Below are 21,815 nucleotides of genomic sequence, written 5' to 3'. Positions count from 1 at the left end.
CTGATTTAAAAGGATCATTTTTTTTTATAACTGTGTAAGAGGAGTTGGAAATAAGGGAAGATCTAAAAATAGCTTTTAAATAAGTTGTTCACCATAATATTTTTATACTAAACGGATACTTCCCCCCCACCTACAGATTAATGAACATTTAACAGGATCATCTCTTTGTTGTTCCTGTATCTTTAAATTATTTTTGACATTGAAACTGGCTGTTATGAGTGTGTGTGTGTGTGTGTGTGTGTGTGTGCATATTTAAACAGACTATTTTTAGTGTAATTTAAGTTTTTCTACTGTCTTTAAGAGTAATATAAATATTAATTTCGAGTATAATTTCTGAAGTGTTATTTTTATGCCATTTGCTACTACCTAAATGTATTTTGTATTTTCCATATGATCTTAAAAGCTGAATTACACATTTGTCACATATTAAATGTCAGTGTTCCAATTTATGTGCATATTCTTAAGCAATGGGAACAATTCTGTACAAATTCATTAAGCATAATTACAAAAATTCACAATTATAGATACAATATCTTTAACAATCTGGGGTTTTAACTGGCTAACATATATATCTCCTATTATATTTCATACTCTATCTATTTAAAGAAAACTCACCTGTTCCATTAAAAATGTTACTTGATAAGGAGTTATTCATTCCAAATGCCTGATTCCTGTTCATTCCAAATCCAGACATACTGTGCACAAAAACAAAAAATAAACACTTTCTAACTTCAGCTGAGTGAGAGAAGGCAAGACAAGGAAGGCAAATGAAGAGACTTCATTAACACCTCACCTGAGCTACTACAGGCTAAGAAACCTGCGTTCATCTTTCAAATTCAGTTTTCACTGTTTTATATTTTGCACTTGTCAAATTTGTATAAACAATAGGGCAATTAATCAAGACAATTTTATTATAAATTTCTAATAGAACATTAAGAAAAATGCTAAGATTTAACAACAGAGCCATAGGCATTAAAATAAATAGTTCAGAAGTGATTCATGACAAAGTCGATATATCTATAGATAAATAGAATACAGCAGATACCATCTTGACTTTGCTAAGGTATACGATACAATAAAGTCCACATCGTATTTTGACAAGAATCTTGGCTTGATCTGTCCAGGCTAATTCCTAATTTCTCTCATGCTTTATTAAGAAAGGCAATTAGGCCAAGGTCTAAAAAAACGAAAAAGTAAAAAAGGCAATCCCCCTTAACCTTTTGCGTTTACAGTTTCCCATATGTGGGTACACATCAATCAGAGAACTAGACAACTTGCTTTGCCTACTAGCAGCAATAATCACCATAGGAGGGGCAAGAGAAACTACTTTCAGTTCCCCTAACATGGTTCAAGAGATTGAGTAGGGGAACAATAAGTGCAGAATGACCCTGCTCAGTTTGGCTTCAGCAAGGTGTTGTATTTGGAATACATCAAACCCCATCTATCAGCCACTTGAAGAAACAGATTTCTGGCATCTTCTGGAATTCTAAATCAGGTGAGAGCACTGACAAGACAGTCAGTCAATCTTGATGTTAGTTAGTAAGGGCATGCAATACAGCCTGCTGATATATAGTACTTTTCACACAACACATCTCAACAAATAAAATCCAGCAATTAAAAGAATCCTCAGACTAGGGATTTCAGAGAGATACAAGAGGTCAGACAGCAAGAGAAAAAATTGCCCCACAGTTATTTTTTACCTGTGCGTTATCCAACTTTCTATCAATACATACTGCTGCCTCTTTAGGAAAACGGAGGTAGCTGATGAGGAGAAAGTTAAATATTCTATAAATTTTGAAATAGCCAACACATTGTTCAAATTGGGGAAAATGTTTAGAGAATATTTTATAGAAGTGATTATCAAATTATGTGACCATCAAGAAAACTCAAATCTTCATGAAGTTTTTAAGTTTATTCACAATAGTACTGATATGTGTAAATTTAGTGTTAACAGTGGCATCTGTAGTATAATTTAACATGTGTATTTATAGACTTGTGTGTATATATTTGCCTTTAAAGTCAAGTGAATAACCCCACACTGGAAATATTTTCCATAAAAAATGCAACCTGGATACTAGTCATTATCCCTTTCTAAATGGGAGAGGGATGCAAGAAGAAAGCATATGATGTATGTACATAAAAGATGAAGACAAGAATTCAAAAGCTACTGCAGACTGGGATTTCATCATCTCTGAATTACTGCTGAAAACTAAGAAAAGGGGCATCTCAAATAATGTTAATGAGGTTTTGTTTTGTTTTTTTAAAAACAACATTAATTTATTTGCCCCTTTACTTGCTGATATTCATTACAGCAAACATGTTGAGGTAACCTATGGAGCCGGGGTGGGCAAAGTTTTTGGCCTGAGGGCCACATCGGAGTTGTGCAGCTGTATGGAGGGCTGGGTAGGGAAGGCTGTGCCTCCCCAAACAGCCTACTCTCCCTGTCTGCCCCCTCCCACTTGCCGCCCCCTGACTGCCCCCCTCAGAACCTCTAACCCATCCAACCCCCTCTGCTCTTTGTCCCCTGACCACACCCTCCCAGGACCCCACCCCTACCCACCCACCCTCCGCTCCCTGTCCCCTGACTGCCCTGAACCCTATCCACACTCCCGCCCCCTGACAGGCCCCCTGGGACTCCCACACCTATCCAACCCCCCTGTTCCCCATCCCTACTGCCTCTCCAACCTCTGCCCCATCCAACCGCTCCCTGGTTCCCTATCCCCTGACTGCTGCCCCCCAAGAATCTCCGCCCCATCCTCCCATCCCCTGACTGCCCCCTATGACTCCGTGCCCCTTATCCAACCCGCCCACTCCCTGCCCCCTTACCATGCTGCTCAGAGCAGTAGGAGCTCGCAGCCATGCCGCCTGGCCGGAGCAAGACATGCTGCCTGCACTGCTCGGGAGAAGCAGTGAGCCAGAGCACTGGTGGCGCACCGCGCTGAGGCTGAGGGAGAGGAGCTGGGAGCTAGCTTCCCTGGCTGGGAGCTCAGGGGCCGGGCAGGACGGTCCTGAGGGCCGGATGTGGCCTGCGGGCCGTAGTTTGACCACCTCTGCTATAGAAAGGACCAAAAGACCCCTCCCATGCCACAAGGCAGGGATCTGAACTACTGCTGCCACATCCCTAGTGTGGCTGGCTGAGGAGATCATCAAGATCTTTACTTGAAGTGGATAGGAATTGTACAAACTAAGAGATTAAAAACATTATTTTAAAATTTCTCTCCCTCTCATTTTTTTTTTTACATAATGTTGGGTTGGAGAAGGTATATGACTGACATGAATTAATTTGCAAACAGTACAAAGAGATTTAAATGAAGAAAGGGTGAGGACTGGGAACACTGACATTGGGTGGACATACTACCATAAGTGTGGAAAAGCAGTAATCACCAAACTACAGTTATGATTCTTTTTAATCGTCTATATAAACAGATAACTTCAAAATCAACATAAACCAAACATAACAGTAACACAGCGTAAGATAAGACAAGTTACTGATGATTCTGAGACCTATGCCTACAGTGGAAGGAAAGGAACAGAGGCTGTTTGCAACAAATGCTCAGCTCTACAGGAGAGCATGTCACTGCTTTCCAAATGGTTGCATGGCTTGCAGCACAGAAGCGCAAGACTCTTAAAGAATGTGACTCTATAGAGGCGATTCTCACAGAACAACTATTATATTTTTAATTCTTGCCTTACATTAAACGCACTTGGAAAAAAGTAACTTATAACCAGCACTAAAGTTAAAATGTGCAAAAAAATGCCAACTTGCATTTTAAAAACTGTTTAAATATGTATTTTTGCAGGAACAGTAGTGGATGACCAGTGACCAGCCAAAATTTAGTTTGAAGGCTTCAATTAAGAGAGTCTTATGTACATTTCAAAGCAGATACATGGTCTCTTGGCAGTAAGAATTCACCACTTCAAAATAATGGCTAAAACTAGATTTTTATTTCAGGAATGCTGCTGGATATCCCCACGCCTGCATGTATATAGCTTGACCAAATCAATCTTACCTATTCACAGTAAAAGGTTGTCGAGAGGGTTGCTGCTTTGGCATACATATTATGCTAGGCGAGCTTCTGTTGGGGCTGCCTAACCCTGAACTGCTCATGCTGTTTGTCCTGCTGGGAATTCCAATGCCCTGACCAACCTGGGAGTGGTTCATCATATTCCTAGGATTCATAGGCAATATACCCCTGAAAAAGATAAAACCATCCAAAAAGTTGAACCTATATAATACTGTTCAATTTCAGTACAGAAATGAAACGAATAATCAATTTTTTAGGTTGTCAAGCTAGATTTATGAATAATTTCAGTATGGCACATCATCTAAGTGGTTCTCAAAACTAGGGCCGTCACTGGTTCAGGGAAAGCCCCTGGCAGGCCAGGCCAGTTTGTTTACCTGTCGCGTCCGCAGGTTCAGCTGATTGCGGCTCCCACTGGCCTTAGTTCACCGCTCCAGGCCAATAGGGGCTGCAGGAAGGGTGGCCAGCACGTCCCTCGGCATGGGCTGCTTCCTGCAGTCCCCACTGGCCTGGATTGGCGATCCGTGGCCAGTGGGAGCTGCGATCGTCTGAACCTGCAGACACGGCAGGTAAACAAACCAGCCCAGCCCACCAGGGGCTTTCCCTGATCCAGCGGTAGCCCTAGTTTGAGAACCACTGGTCTAAGCAATTACTTCTCAGTAAATGGTAGAGTTTTAGGTTTCTTTAGAAAAGTCATATGCTCCTTTATACAATGAGACTAGACAAATCCTTGTTCAGGTCTAGTGTAGAATACTTATAAAAATATTTGAAGTGAAATAAAAAGTCTTATGAGTGTGAAAACACCATATAGCTAAATCAATTGATATATACAATCTTTTAATATTAGTGCTTCTATGCTACCCCCTTGATATTCTGAATGCTGTATAACATGCATAAAATTTTAACCACACATTTACCAAAGCTGTCAAATGATGTCTTGTGTTCATGCAACAGAATTTGCAAGTGAACACTATCCTTACACATACAAACAGTGTATTACAAATATTTTCCTCAACACAGGCAGTGATCCATAATAGGAAATATTTTTCTTTTTTACTAACTATAATGTAAAGTAGTTTAGGTAAAATATGCTTAAAACTGCTTTGCAGAAAAAAGCAAAATTGCAGAAATATCAGCTACCAATAAATACCTGCTTGGAGATGGAGGCGTATGAAGTGACATTGTTGGTACCCCTGTTGTTGGCGTTACGTGGCTCGGTAACTGAGTGCCTTGTGATAAGCTGCGATTTAACTGAGGGGTATTGTTGCTCATTCCCCTCATTGGAAGGCCTAGTGCACCTATTGAAAAAAAATTCAGAGGGGTGGAAATATGTAGCAATCAGGAACAAAGTGTTATCCATCTGGTGTAGAAGGGAACTTTATCTAATTTGACAATCTAAAAAAAAAAATAGTGTAATGCTGCAAGAAAATGCAGTGAAAAAATTAAGTCCTTATTTACATGATCTAAACATGTTGTCTTTTTGTAATTTTCAGAAAAAAAAGGCTTTTTATTTGAAAGCTTTTTGTATTTGACAAGCACTACCAAAATTGCATTTCCCTTGATATTTTCATTCTACAGCAAGTGTTATAGGTTTAATTTTATATCAGTAATTTGCAGGTTTTATGTTTTGACTGGTTTGTTAGACTCAGTACTGAAATATAGCTTTAAAACTGAAGGAATAGTATAAAAATATCTTGACTCATTTTGTATTTTGAAAACTTTAATTATATAAGCAATAAGCAAGACAATGTTCTTCTTTAAAGTGTCTCTCAATCTTGTTTTTAAGAATTTTCTTTTTTTGTCATCTGTTAGCTTTTTAGAAGATAAATATGCCAAGTCAAACAGCATTTTAAGTAAGTATTAAAAACAATACATATTTGGCTGAGTCCACACAATCTTCATAAGAGCATTTTTAAAATGAAAGTAGGAAAAAAAATCAGACTAATTTTAAAAAATTAAATACTTAAATAGAAAAATATGTATTTGGCAAAGAGTAATAGTTGTAATTGGACCACTCCCTCAACAAAAGATAAATGCTATTTCTAGAATAGGTTAATTACACAATTTAGAATTATTTTATACTAAATACAGTACATTTAAATTCATGTAAAATTTCAATTAGAAGATACATTTTCAGAAAGTATAAGCGGATACACACTTGGCCTGTGTTGAAAACACTATTTCATCTCATGCAAAACAATACAAATTTCTTTAATACAAATATTAATAATTTAGTTTTCAATAGTATGCTTTTTAGAATTGTTCTCTATCAAGTATAAAGTGCTTCTTTTTGACCATAGAAATTCAGTATCTGTAATTAACTTAAGTTTAATGTTCTGAAATAAGAGAAAAAAGTGAGATTGTAACTGTCCACTAATATAATAAAAATCATTGTGAAGGCCATACTACGTGTTCAATATTATTGTGTTCAACACAAATGCTTCACCATAAATGTGTGGGTGTATACAGCAAATAAAGAAAGCATTTCAGCATGAAAGACAAATAAAATGGAAATTCACATTATTTAAAACAATCAGGACCAAAAAAAAATCCTCTGTGGAGAAATGCTCTCTTTTGTTTTCTGAAGACATTTTCAAATGTTGTGTATGACTTTCTTCTGATTCACAAATCAGTTTTTCCTATCTAAATTTGAAATTTTTTTCAGAATTATGTCCAAATACAATAAAAAGGAAATTTCATGTAATATACATCAGGAAACAAAATTAGCATATATAACAGTGCAGCTAAAAAATATTCCTCATAACTGGTCCATTGGTTTGGCAGCAGGGTGGTAAGCTAGATCTCTAAGGAACTGATTTAGAAATTGACCTCACAGTGCAAAACATAGGAAGCATTCTCTGGGGAAAAGTGAAAGAGAGAAAAGTACATTTCAGCTGGCTGGCACAGTGAATATTCTAACTCTCCGCAATTGCCAGCTATAGAATATTTTTTTATATCTGAATATATGTAAACAGACGGAGTTTGATCCTTCAAGTCTCAAGTTTGTGGATGGATAGCTGAAATCTATTTTTCTCTCTTTCACTTTCCCTTGTTAATACTTCTAATAGGCAATGACTTTGGCTGATCATTGGAAAAGAAAATAAAAAGCTAATTTTGTGCCTGGAAATTGGGTTTCTTTAACTCAGATTTACAATCATCTGGATCTGGTCATCCCATTCCAGAATGAGGCACACACATAGATGGATAATGAAGCAGATACCACTACTCCAATTCTAGGTATGTTGGCATTATCAATTTTATTCTTCCAAACAACATTTTCATGGCTAAACACCATCTAGTCCCAAGCATGGCATTCCAGACTTCAGGAAGAAATAGAAGCCTGTTCTAGTATGGCCTTCTAGTTTCTACTTTTAGCATGATTCCATGAAAGCTAGATTGCACTTTAGGTATCACAGCCAGAACTGATTGAAATATTAAGTTGTTCAGAAAAATGTATTAGATCATCTGGGTGACTTAATGGGCATAATGAATACAACTGCAGTAGATAAAAAGGTACAAAAATAGCTACAGCCCCAAGCTATAAAGATAGTGGAGGCTAAAAGAGGCTCAACAACGCCAGATTAAGGCCCTCAAAAATGAGCATAAAGCTTCCCTCTCAGATTTCCTAGAAATGGATTTAAAGAAAATTCATCACTGGAATGAATGTACCAGCAGGTCTAACACTGTTACTCATCAACAATCTATAGGGCAATCACTCTCATTATTAAGAGCCTAACTGTTATTCAAAGGGAAATTAAATACAGTATCAGGAAGACTGCATCTTCTAGGAGACAATACTCTTGCTCTGTCCAGCTAAAATAGTCACTTGCTAAAATACCCTAGAAGATACTTTACATACAGTGTCTGCCGCCAATGATAACTGTCTAGAAAATTCCAATCAAGTCTAATCAGGAGGTGGTAAAATACTTAAAATCTTTCTGTAGAGCACAGAACTAGTCTTTCTGCAACTGCTAATTTAAACTTTTAACAGATGCAGGATAAAAAGGAAGAAATGAAGGGTGGGAAAATAACTATTAACCTCAAATATTTTCCCCAGCTTTACTACCTCACATTTTACAGACAGAATTAAGAATGACCAACTTTTAGAAGAGAATCCATTTGCCTTTTGTGGGTATACAATACCACATTACAAATGAAGCTGTTCACTTGATTCTGTATCTATTCTTCAGAAAACTAGGTTTATTTTGGCCTATTATTTTAGTTTTCTTTTTAAAAGTCATAGCTAAACCACAGATATTCTTTATACCGTGTTTAACTGTAGAATATTTCAGGTGATATTTATTTAGTAACTGTAGAGCATCGAACCATGGCAAATGCATAAAAAAATACTAAGCCAGATATAAAATGTATCTTGCACAGGTCACACATAAAAAGACATGCAATCTCTCCTATGTAATTAACAGAAAAAACAATATGCATATTCTCCCTCAAGATGTAAAAATGAACGTGCATACATCATAAAAGAAGCATATCCGTAATAAATAGAATACTTACTTTGTTGCCCGTATAAACTTGCCCCAAACTGAGACAGCTGACCTGATGTTGATGGTGATGCCAGCATCTATATTAAAACAACCAAAGAAAACAAACAAGAGTTCTTACAAAAAGGACAAATAAAGATAGATACTTCACTGCTCTAAAACATGATACCTAAAGTTTGTAATATCACATACTGATGTTAATACACCTCTACCTCGATATAATGCTGTCCTTGGGAGCCAAAAAAATCTTACCACATTATAGGTGAAACCATGTTACACTGAACTTGCTATGATTCACCAGAGTGCGCAGCCCCCCCCCCCCGGGGCACTGCTTTACCACATTATATTCAAATTCGTGTTATATCGGGTGGCATTATATTGAGGTAGCGGTGTATCAAACTTTACTTTCAATGGTCTCAAACATCCCACTCAGTTGCTTATGGAACAATAAATGCAACCACACACATCACAAGAGAGATTTTTTTCAAGGTATAGAGAGGACAATTTAATGACGCCAAGTAAAGAGACTCTAGCCAGAGGAAAAGCCACTCTGCACCTACACTTTACTAACAATGAAGAACTGATTTAGAATAGGAAAATGTTAAGGAAGCTTGAAATCAGTGACCATAAGCTACCTGAATTCAGTATAGAAAGGGATGGGTTCACAGAACAGTGCACTTGTTTTAAGTAAGCAAATCTGGGGGGAAATCAGATATCTATTAAAATCCACCACTGTATAAAAATTGTAAAATCCAAGAATGTGACATAAGTGAGGTATGACAAATCACAATTCTTCAGAAAAAGAAAAATACAAGGAACAAAAACCAGCTATTATGAATTTATGAGACAAAGACGTGAAGTTAAAAGAAAAACCTGTAGTGGTATTTGTTTATGAGTGAGATATCCAAACAAAAAGTCACAGTGGTCTAGAAGAGGCAACAGAAAAATAGTATGAATTAGAGCTAGCCTAAAAGATTAAGCAGACTCAGGACACCATTTACAAATATTCATGGGGAAGAGGAGTCGAACAATTAAGCTGAAAGGGAGATTCCAGAAAATCTGCTGGTTAAGGGTAGGTGACTGAAAATTAAGAAAATATAAACATTAATAGCTAGTACCTGAAACACATAACAACAATTAAGTAATTAGCTATCAAACCACTTGTAGCACTTACAATTATGTTTTGAAAAATCAGAGAACTTGAGAGGTACTGGACCTTTCTACAGCCAGTAAAATATTGGATCAAAAGTTAAGAGAAAAAATATATAGTAGAGGATAATGGAACCATAACTAACAGCAGGGCTTAATAAAGAATAAATCTTGGAAGATAATGTTTTTGTTTTGAGGAATTATGAAAATACTCATATTTATTGTGTCAAGAACTGTTATTTGAAAAGATAATTCTAATTGTCTTGGCCTGAGAACTAGGTGTAAAGACTATAAAAATGGCCATTGATCCAAAAGCAATGTACTCAGTTGGCGAAGTCTAGCTGAACGAATTATGAGTAGATATGACATTCTTACTGAGAATATCTGAGATACCAAGCTCTCTCAGAAGATATCTGACTAAATTTATCTTCTAACACTTACCTTCCCGTCCCCTAAAAGGGGGGAGGGGGGATAATTCAAATAGTTTCCATAAGCCTGTTTCAGACTGAATAGAAGTGGTATTTCTTGGATAAATGTCACAAGAAGGTAGTGCATACTACAGTTTTGGTATTTTTTATCATGCTACTGTACATGTATGTAGATAGAAATGCTTATAAGCTATGAAGGTGCTTCTTGTTTAGTCTCTGGTTTACTCTGTAATGCTGGTATAATTGATTCCCATGCCATTAGGAACTTCTTAAAATGACAGATGTTTCTATCTGACATTCCCATTGTCTTATTTTTTGTCATCTTTTCATCTTTCAGATCAATACTGAAACATTCCGCTCAGTCCTGGCACTTAACATACACTGGCTTCTTAGAATGACTCGTTCATTCATAATTATGCTTCTGATTTGCTTCATACTTTACTTGAACTTGGTTTAGCAAAGAAGTTACAGAAGATTTAATAAGAAAATAATGTATAATATTTAAAAGGATTTCTTCCTGAATTCTAGAAATAAAGGTCAACTTAACCTAGAGGTATTAAGCTGGAGATCAGGGCCCTAATTCAGCAAGGTACGTAAGCACACTCTTAAGTTTAAACATGTGAACAGTCCCCGTTACGTCAATTAATTTTTGACACATGCTGAATGAAGTATGCTGCTGAACTTGGGCTCTATTTCATAAAAACTGCTAACTTAATAAGAGTACGGAAAATCCTCATGGAACTCTGGTTATTGAAAATGGATGGGTTGATAAGACTAAATGTCGTGGTTCTCAAAACATCAGTAAGGAGAGAGCCCCAAAGCATCCCTAAGATGCGTCTATCTGAAGGACAAGGTTATCTCAACACACGTTTCTTGAGGTGAAAAAATTAGAGGGAGCACATTACATACATCGAAGTAGGATATTTGATATTTATGGCCTAAAAGGCAAATAAGGAGTTTGTATTTCTTCCCACAACAGCAAATTTAATCAAACATGTCTACAGGAAGCTGAGAAAAGTTGTTCATAGGTCCTTATGGTCTGCTCTCTCTCAATTTAATGAACACATCCTCAGGTCATAGTTAAATGGATGAATGCCTCAAGGAATGAAAAGCAGAAAAAAGGAGTTACCTACCTCATAGAATAATAGAATATCAGGGTTGGAAGGGATCTCAGGAGGTTACCTATATCTCGCAACTGTTGTTTTTCGAGATGTGTTGCTCATGTGCATTCCAATAGGTGTGCGCGCGCCGTGTGCACAATCATTGGAAGGTTTTTCCCCTAGTGGTACCCATCAGGTTGGCTGTGGAGATTCCTGGAGTGGCACTTTCATGGCAGGGTATATAGGTCCCTGCCGATGCACCGCCTGCTCAGTTCCTTCTTGCCAGAATACTCCGACAGAGAGGGAGTGGGTGGGATTTGGAATGAACATGAGCAACACATCTCAAAGAACAGTTGAGAGGTAGATAACCATTTTTTCTTTTTAAAGTGATTGCTCATGTGCATTCCAATAGGTGACTTCCAAGCACTTTCCCTGGGGGAGGGGTCGGAGTTCACCCAGTTGCTGAGTGCAGGACTGCCTTGCCAAAGGCTGCATCGTCCCTTGCCTGTTGGGTAATGGCGCAGTGTGACATGAAGGTGTGGATGGAAAACCATGTTGCTGCCTTGCATGTGTCCTAGTTCGGGACCTGCGCCAGGAATGCTGCAGATGACACCTACGCTTTCGTGAAGTGTGCCATAGGCAGAGAGGCTGGAATTTTAGCCAGGTCATGGCATGTTCTGATACAGGGCCTGATGCATGATGGAATGCACTGGGATGAGATCAGGAGCCACTTCATCCTTTCTGCGATTGCAGTAAAGAGCTGTGATGACTTACGAAATGGTTTTGTACGCTTAATGCAGAATGCTAGGGCATGCCTTATGTCCAGGAAATGAAACATGCTCTCTCTGTTACTAGCATGAGGCTTAGGGTAAATAGGTCTTAGCCTGGAGGAGGACTGTGGCAGGCACTGCTTATTATTTCTGGCCTGTCTCCTAGTCTCACCTGGGAGGCTCAGAGTAGAAACGGGGCAGGGACTGAGGCTTAGAAGGCTTTCTTTGGGGTGCAGGGGTGTGGATCCCCAAAGACTTCAAAGTTGCCTGTGAGTCCTTAAGGCTGTGCAGGTGAGAGTCCATATTTTGGGCAAACAGGCATGCACAGTCAAAGGGGAGGTCCTAAATTGTATTCTGGACCTCAGGTGGTATCCCCGATACCTGCAGCCACGCACTGCGCCTCACTGTAATAGTGGTGGACATAGTCCGAGCCGCCGCATCTAATGAGGCCTGGAGGGAGGTTCTCGAAACCACCCTGCCCTCCTCAAGAAGCACGCAAAACTCCTTGCGTAAGTTAGCTGGGAGGAACTCCTGGAAGATTGCCAATGAGCTCCAAGAATTGAAAGCATAGCGGCTGAGTACTGCTTGCGGGTTGGCCACTTGAAGCTGGAGCCTCCTGGCTTAGCGTTCCATGACTTAGGTGCGGGGCCTGGCTGCTCTTGCTGCTCCTTATGATTCACTGCATCGATCACCAGAGTCCCCGGTTGGGGGTGGATGAAAAGGTGTTCATACCCTTTCTGTGGCACAAAATAACATCTTTTCACCCCTTCAGCGATGGGTGGTATCGAGATCAAAGTCAGCCAGAGTACCTTAACGGTGTTCTGGATTGTTCTTACAGGGGCAAGCCACCCTAGATGAACCCTCCGGGGCAAGGATGTCAACCATCGGGTTCAACTAATTCGTGACCTCCTCTGCCTGGAGACTGACATTTAGGGTACCTCTCCTAAGAAGGTCCTGGTGTCCACCACTGGAAGGGTGGTGGCGGTGCCCACCACCGCCTCATCTGGCGAGGAGGAGGAGACCTGTGGGACAGCGTCTTCCTGCCCTTCTGGCTCTCTAGAGGCTGCGTCAGGTATCTCGCAGCCTCCCGTGACTGGAGGCTGCTCCAGTGTCACTGATGGTGCTGGTTCAGGCACTGTGCCCGAGCGTGACAGCTCAGAGTCCCTGTCTCGTGCAGGGCCCTCAGGATTCAGTGATGTTGCAGGGTGGAAGGAAACAGGGTGTGGATGCCACTGATGCCGGCTTGGAGCCCTGACCCTGATGATAGATCCGAGGAGTACAGAAGGGCTGTTGTACTGGGCCCTGCCACTGGGGTGGCCAGGCGACTGCCGGTGCCAAAGAGTCCACTGGTCTGTGGTGCTGGGAGCGGTACTGGCTGCAATGAGACACAGAAGACTCAGCATCTGACTTGGATGAGTAATATGTGCCTGAACACAGGGGGTGGAGCCTGATAGTGCCAGCGACTGATACCAGGGTGATGGTGAGCAGCGCTGTAACATCATGGGCTTGCTGCAATGATGAACAAGGGGCAGTGCTGCCAACAGTGCCACAAAGGGTGACGCTGCCATATGCGGCACCAGGATAGACACTACAGCTGGTGCCACCCTCAGTGACGCTGACAGTGCCTGGCCGTGTGGTGCCGGAGCTTGCACCTGCGGAGCCTGGGACTGAGCCATCATGCAATGAAGTCCCGCAGTGCCTCGCAGGTATCTGACGTGGAAGGAAGGTCAAGCTCTTCCTCCAGATCCTCTCGAGTCGGGTAGCCCACCAGCACTGGACTTGACGGGCCTCCTGTTGGGGTCAGAGTCAATGATGCTGCGTCTTGAGATCCAGACCGTTGGTGTCCCATGGAGGATGCACCCTGCTGGAATCCCCTTACGACTTCTTGACAGAGGAACGACCCGCCCACCTTCTTTTTCTTATGCAGCACCCGGGGACTGTGAGCAATGCCACAGGGTAGCGGCGCCGATACTCCTTGGAGGAGTTCTTTCTCAGTGCCAGGACATCCCGCATCCATTTCCAGTGCCGGCTAGGGCTACTCCATTAGGAGGAGCTTCAAACGATAGTCCTGCTCTCTGTCCTGGGTCTAAAGCTCCTGCGAATTGGGTACTTATCTGTCTGATGGTCCTCTCCTAAGCACTTGAGACAAGCAGCGTGCAAATCGCCTGTGGGCGTAGGTTTCACATACCTCTCAGCCTTAAACCCCTGCGACAGAGGCATGCCCAGTGCCTGGGGAAACCAGGGTGGGGGGAAAAGCGCCCCCAAAGTAAGCTCAACTAACTACGAACTAACTAATAACTATTTACAACTACGAAAAGGGAACCACTAAACAGGCACATACAAAAACATACAAAAACCAGTAGAACACTTCAATCTCACTGGACATTGAGTAACAGATTTAAATGTAGCCACCCTTCAACGAAAAAACTTCAAAAACAGATTTCAAAGGTAACTGCAGAGCAACAATTCATTTATAATTGTAACACCATTAATTTGGGCTTGAATAGGGACTGGAAGTAGGAGGCTCACTACAAAAGCAATTTACCTCTCTTGGTATTGACACCTACTCTCCAATTATTGGGAGTGGACCACATCCACCCTGACTGAATTGGCCTTGTCACCACTGGTTCTCCACTTGTAAGGTAACTCCCTTCTCTTCATGTGCCAGTATATATTTATGCCTGTATCTGTAATTTTCACACTATGCATCTGAAGAAGTGGTTTCTTTACCCATGAAAACTTATGCCCAAATAAATCTGTTAATCTTTAAGGTGTCACCGGACTCCTCATTGTTTTTGTGGATACAGACTAACATGGCTACCCCTCTTATGTATGGAGAAAATCTCAAAAAGATATCAGATGTCTTGCTGGAGTGACTACGATATTACTTAAGTTCATTGCAAGTAGCACTGGATTAACTCAAATGATCCTACTAGAATTGAAACTCTGGCCTCCTAGGCATAGCGCATTTCCTGCCTAGGCCCCATATGTAAGTTAAAACAGTCCTAACTACTTGTGGCCATGTAGGACTGGTTCCGGTAGCTAAGGGCGGCTGGAGCACAGAGATGGTCTGACCACACCACACCACCTTTCCATCATCCCTACTTCTTATGCTAGGGGATGTGGTAATGACTGGAATATATCTCTACACCACTCAGGTATTTATATACAGTACTGGAGAAACATACTGGTGATCAGAGCCAATTCATTTAAAGCCCCTTTGCACTACTGAACAGGCATAATAGTGACATAGCATAATAAAGAATCAAGCACTGTATTTCTAATGTAGACGTCAGGTCTCAGTCCTAGCTAATAATTCTTTACTTGTCTACTGTGATTTAATTTTGAACTGTTTATGTACCTACATTAATTACCATTTTCTTCTTTTGTTGTTGTGCGGCCATTGTTTTTGGATGTTGGCTTTTAATGGCAATGTGTGGTTTAAGTATAAAGGAAAATTGGGTGGTAACCACTTGCAAATGTTAAAATTTAATGACAACCACTATATATGATGGTCAGGCGATTATAGCAATTTTTTAAAACCAGTCTGATTCAATTAAAGATTGTTTAATATGGCATCCTAAGTATGTACTATTAGGAAATACAAGAAGCTTAATACTCTGTATTTTAACCTACATTTCACGTAAGCTGGAAAGGCACATGAGATGTCATTTATTAGTTTATCATGAAGGGTACATTGGCTATCTAATGTATTTGATTTTATTGTTAAACTCATTTGTATTTTACAGCAATATTTAACCTTAGGCTGAAGGATTATCATCTGTACTACAGTAACAGCTTCAGCCCTCAATCAGGAAGCTATTGTTCCAGGCGCTATGTTTAATAATAATTTAAATAAATAAATTTATAAATAAGCAGCAAAGAACAGGCAACAGTATAGCCAACCTGATTATGGTCATGGATTGCTTTGTAGAATGCCTTGGAATAATTCAGAGAAAATAAACGATTACAAATAAACCTAATTTTCTCTCATATACATAGACGTTCACTGGTCTGCATACTGTGGGTCACTGGAAAAGAGGGTGATTGACCTGATGAAACAGCCAATTCCTAGGAAAAATATCAAATACAAGGCAACTTTTCTCCTACAGCAATTGACAAAAATAGAGACAGGTGACCTAATTCACATATTTTAATTTTATCGTGTGCAAAATTTAAAATAAAAGGCAACAGGATCAAAGACTGCAACAACTGAGGTGAGAAAGTCAACCTCTTATTGCTTGGGTAAAGAATTGCAAATCTAAAGTGGTCACAATGCAAGTCTTATCACACAGAACTCTTTATCACACTCCTCACTGATTCTAGACTTAGATATAAGAAGAAACTGCAATAAACACATTCTAACAAGAAACAACTGACTAGGTGACTGAACTGGTTTCTATTATAAATGCCTTCATTACCTCCAGATTGGTTTATTGCAATGCAATTTATCTAGGCTTAATAACATCAGCCCTGAAAAAGCTGCATGCACATTCATTTGAAGTTCCTCAGAAGTATGTGAAATAATTGTGCTCTAAAGCTCCCTGAGCAAAGCTGAAGCTGTTTTACTAGATGGAAGGAATGGGCAGATCTACACTACCAGTTAAGTTGATCGATCTAACTTGCATTGCTGGGGGTGTGGATTTCACACCCCCAAGCGACAAAAGTTTTGTGTAGTCCACACTGGCACTATGTTGGCAGGAGACACATAGCGCATCTTCACCAGATGTAGCACTGTAATGTAGATTTGCCCAGTGTAGGCTGTGGTCAATGAAGTGCTGCATCAGTCCAGTACAGTGAACCGAAACTCAAAGGAAGTAGGAGGAAAAATCTGGTAGAAAGACCTAATTTAAATCCACAAATAATATCCAGACCAGTGGATAGCTAAACATATGAGAAAGGTTGATAATTATCTTCTTAGTCATCAACACAGGACAATCATGCTGTATCTGTTGTTACTTTGTTTCTGTTACTTATACAGCACAACAGGTACCATTTGAATGACAAAAGTAAATGAATCACAGTTTTAAAGGGAGACAGCATTAGGTTAACCATTTAACAAAATTAGAAGTTAAGCAAATAAATAATTAACACAAATAAACTAGATCTATCATATTCTTCTGGTTTAGCTTTCAACTCTTAATAATTCTCCTTTTACCTTAAATGCAATTTAAAACAGAGCACTGCAAAATTTCCCCCAAAATTAGATTTTCTAACAAGCATTTACAAAATGTAAGACCAATAAAACCATTTCTCTAAGTTATTAAAATTCCAATGAAGAGTTTAAAATAAACATTTACAGTGAAATATTTGCAATATTCAAAATATTTATAAGCACTGAAATTTTGAAGTGAAAATTACTATCGACTTTATTGTTTAACTTGAGGAAAATGTAAGAAATAAACTGCCTAAATAGTGAAAAACAAACTGATTTTTATAATTCTTTCAGTTTTAATTTAAGGTGTAAATGATATCATTAACACGTTTGTTTGCTTTTTAAAAGTTTAGCATCTCTTTAAAACTCATATATACAATACTAAGGTATATAATATGAGTTATTAATCAGACAAGAGATTACTGGGAAAGTTGTAATTTGGTATTATGGAAGATGCCATGAGTGATTAAGGCTAAATTGATAAAACAGACATTTTAATCAGATTAAGAGACTGGCTGCACTTCATTAATAGCTGAATACTGAAGGTGAAAGAATGAACACTAACTAATAAATACATTACTAACACAATGCAATACATTCACTATACACTCAATGAGCCATTTCTAATACAGGAGCACAGAAGAGGAGCATGACTGCATGCATGCAATGGAGTTTGGTCCAAAGAACTACTTGAAACTTTAAGACTTATTTGCATTCCCCAGTTCTCTTATACTGTTGGTTTAAAAATAGGTGTGTTAGACATAGCTTTGTAGTAAACAATAGAAACAATTTTGTGATATATTGAAAGACTTGCATACTGACTTAACTCTCTTGTAACTAGGCTTGGCAGAATTCAATTTTTATCTTTACGATTTCAACAGATATACTGAAGTTTCTATTAACCTTTTTTTACATTTTTATTGAGTACATGTTCACAGTTGTGCAGAATTATGGGTTAAGCTTTTTTCTTCTATTTTTATGCATTTAAATTTTCACAATTGTGGGAAATCATGGGGTGGGGGAGTTAGACAATTATTTAATGACAGTAGACATTTGAAATTTAAAAAGTTAAAGTTTTAAAAAAACATTGAAACACAAACTGTCAACACCACGTGTCAAAATATACAAAGTAAATATCCTTAAATCAAACTCTGAAGTTCTCAGGCAGCATTTTTCTTAATTTGCCTATCTGTATATTTCCATTCTAACGGATGGAAAAAAATTTTCATTGGTTTATGTGTTTACAGTGAAAGACCTTTACTGATAAAAATCTAATCCTTCCAAGCCTATTTATAGCCCATGTTAAACAAAAATTCTTAATCAGTAGTTTGCTGATAGTTAAAATTCTACCATAAAAAACTGATTTTTCTCTCTCTATTTCTTTTACTACATTCATTCCAGTTTGGAGAAAAAAAAAAAAGTTACCTGTAATTTCTTAAAATGTGACTCAGAGATGCATTTTACTTCCTCCCTCTCTGCAAACTGAAGGACAATATAAAGTACAAAACATGAATACCTGTTTTCCTTTCTAGCCAAGTAATACTGATTTATGTTTACATGCCCAAATTAGATAAGTCAAAAGCAGATATCTTATAGGTAATAAATATAGGTAAAACCGTATACATTCCAAACACTTGACTCTCCCATCATGCAGTTTATATTTATTATGAAAACCATTTTTGAAGTGGTAGCAACTGTCTGTAACAATTTATAGTGGCCATGTCTACATCTAAAATTTTGCAGCGCTGGTTGTTACAGCTGTATTAGTACAGCTGTATAGGGCCAGCGCTGCAGAGTGGCCACACTTACAGCAACCAGCGCTGCAAGTGGTGTTAGATGTGGCCACACTGCAGCGCTGTTGGGCGGCTTCAAGGGGGGTTCGGGGAACGCGAGAGCAAACCGGGAAAGGAGACCAGCTTCGCCGCGGTTTGCTCTCGCGTTCCCCGAACCACCCTGCAAACCGCAGGGAAGGAGACCTGCTTGTTCGGGGAACGCGAGAGCAAACCGGGGAAGGAGACCAGCTTCGCCGCGGTTTGCTCTCGCGTTCCCCGAACCACCCTGCAAACCGCAGGGAAGGAGACCTGCTTGTTCGGGGAACGCGAGAGCAAACCGCGGCGAAGCTGGTCTCCTTTCCCGGTTTGCTCTCGCGTTCCCGAACCACCCTGCAAACCGCAGGGAAGGAGACCTGCTTGCTCGGGGTTCGGGGAATGCGAGAGCAAGCCGGGGAAGGAGACCAGCTTGATTACCAGAGGCTTCCTCAGGTATGCTGGGATACCTGCTTATTCCACGGAGGTCAAGAAAAGCGCTGGTAAGTGTCTATACTTGATTACCAGCGCTGGATCACCAGCGCTGGATCCTCTACACCCGAGACAAAACGGGAGTACGGCCAGCGCTGCAAACAGGGAGTTGCAGCGCTGGTGGTGCCCTGCAGATGTGTACACCTCCTAAGTTGCAGCGCTGTAACTCCCTCACCAGCGCTGCAACTTTCTGATGTAGACAAGCCCAGTATGTTTATCAATGTTGCAACATGTTTTTTTAACATTATACAATGGATGCTTATATTTGGTCAAGATAGTTAAGTCCAAAGCAGACTGCGGAGAGTTACAAAGGAATCTCACAAAACTGGGTGATTGGGCAACAATACAGCTGATGAAATTCACTGTTGATAAATGCAAAGTAATGCACACTGGAAAACGTAATTCCAACTATACATACAAAAATGATGGTGTCTAAAGTAGCTGTTATCACTGAAAGAGATCTTGGAGTCATTGTGGATAGTTCTCTGAGAACTCAGTGTTCAGCGGTGGTCAAAAAGGTAAAGTTAGGAACCATTAGGAAAGGGATAGATAAGATGACAGAAAAATATCATAATGCCTCTATAGAAACTCACAGTATGCCCATATCTTCAATATTACATGCAGATCTGGTCGTCCAATCTCAAAAAATATATATTGGGATTGGAAAAGGTACAGAGAGGACAACAAAAATGATTATGGGTATGGAACAGCTTCCATATGAAGAGAGATTAAAATGACTGGGACTTTTCAGAGATGATTGAGGGGGGCGTGGGGTCTGATAGAGGTCTATAAAATCTTGACTGGTGTAGAGAAAGTGAATAAGGAAATGTTATTCACTCCTTCACATAACACAAGAAACTAGGGGCTGCCAAATGAAATTAACAGGCAGTAAGTTTAAAAACAAACAAAAAGAAGTACTTCTTCACACAACACAACCTGTGGAACTCCTTATCAGGGTATGCTGTAAAGGCCAAAACAGAACAGGATTTAAAAAAAGAACTAGGTAAGTTCCTGACAGCTAGGTCCATCAATGGCTCTTAGTCAGGATGGACAGGGATGCAATATCATGCTCTGAGTGTCCCTAGCCTCTGTTTGACAAATGCTGGGAATGCACGACAGGAGATGATCACTTGATTGCCTGTTCTAATAATTCCCTCAGAAGCATCCGGCATTGGCAATTGTCAGAAGACAGGATACTGGGCAAGGTCAGTGGTTCTCAAACTTTTGTACCTGTGACCCCTTTCACACAGCAAACTTCTGAGTGTGATTCCCCCCCCCTTATACATTAAAAATATTTAATATATTAACACCATTATAAATGCTGGAGGCAAACTGGGTTTTGGGATGGAGGCTGACACCTCATGATTCTCCAAGTAATAACCTCGCAACCCATGGAGGGGTCACAATCCCCAGTTTGAGAACCTCTGAGCTAGGTGTACCACTGGTCTGACCCAGTATGGCTGTTCTTATGTCCAGCAAGAAACTTCCTCAGACTGTTGTCAAATGATAGCAATGCACCTTTTATTCATCTCTTAAAATGTCAATAAAAGCTTTTTCACCTATAATGAGGTGAATGAAGAGAGTCTCTGATCTCTCAGACAGGACAGCAGGCTCCCATCCTTACTGCTTTCTGCATTAGCAATATCATCAGCTATTGCAGGGAAATGGCACTTAAGCTCCGAGTTTTGTAAGGTAAACAGAGGAAATGAGTTTGACAATTATAGTTTAAAATATATTTGTAAGTTTTATGAAAATACATATCTCCTGTTAACATTAAACCTATCATGCTAACCTGATTTTTGCCAGAGATGAACTTTCCACTTTATTCAAATGGATCGAAGCTAGTCCTCCATTAAGAAATAATTATTTATCATCTAAATTAATGCTACTAAAATACCCAGTTCTAACCTCACTGTACCTAGTTCCTTGTAATGTCAGAGGATCCCATGGGCATGCTTTTGACACACAACCCTAAATGTTACCTCTCAAGTTAAATCGTGAATCTGTCAAATTTTGAGCTAAAAGCCTCTCAAATATTAACTAAATTTAAGCTAAATTTTCTCAGGGAAACAAAATACTGTCGTTTTATTCATTACCCAGCAAGTGGCAGTAGCAGCAGAAGGCAGAGATATCAAACTAAGGCTAGACACTATATTCAGCAGCCTGAAAAAACCTGTCTCCTGAAAATATACTACACAAAAGCCAGTAGGACTTTATCTGCAACCAACTGAGACTTAATATTTGTAGCGGATAAAACTCTAAAATGTCAAAACAACATGTTAGAGTACTGCACATAGCCACAAAATAAAAACGTTAACAAATGGAAGATAAGGAACTAAAAATTACTAAGATGATTAATATTTATAATAGAGCTTTGAAAGCGTAAACATCT

At 39.5% G+C, this 21,815-nt stretch overlaps 1 protein-coding gene across 8 annotated transcripts in view; it reads right to left on the bottom strand.

The window, feature by feature from the left end:
• Nucleotides 1-21,815, bottom strand: part of CNOT2 (CCR4-NOT transcription complex subunit 2) — a 152,119-nt gene that overhangs the window by 25,942 nt on the left and 104,362 nt on the right. For 6 of the 8 annotated variants that reach the window (XM_050935539.1, XM_050935533.1, XM_050935538.1 and 3 more), the window contains 5 exons: nucleotides 18,552-18,608; nucleotides 8,538-8,604; nucleotides 5,173-5,320; nucleotides 4,011-4,193; nucleotides 616-695 (listed from right to left, as the gene is read on the bottom strand). In XM_050935539.1, coding sequence (XP_050791496.1) covers nucleotides 616-695; nucleotides 4,011-4,193; nucleotides 5,173-5,320; nucleotides 8,538-8,604; nucleotides 18,552-18,608 — 535 coding nt within the window. The remainder of the gene's footprint in view (nucleotides 1-615; nucleotides 696-4,010; nucleotides 4,194-5,172; nucleotides 5,321-8,537; nucleotides 8,605-18,551; nucleotides 18,609-21,815) is intronic. The other 2 variants (XM_050935540.1, XM_050935537.1) reach the window with 1 other exon arrangement.

Source organism: Gopherus flavomarginatus, chromosome 1 (genome assembly GCF_025201925.1).
Source record: "Gopherus flavomarginatus isolate rGopFla2 chromosome 1, rGopFla2.mat.asm, whole genome shotgun sequence".
NCBI lineage: Eukaryota > Metazoa > Chordata > Testudines > Testudinidae > Gopherus > Gopherus flavomarginatus.
Note: the sequence above shows the minus strand (reverse complement) of the source record. Positions and strands in the feature narration are given on the sequence as shown.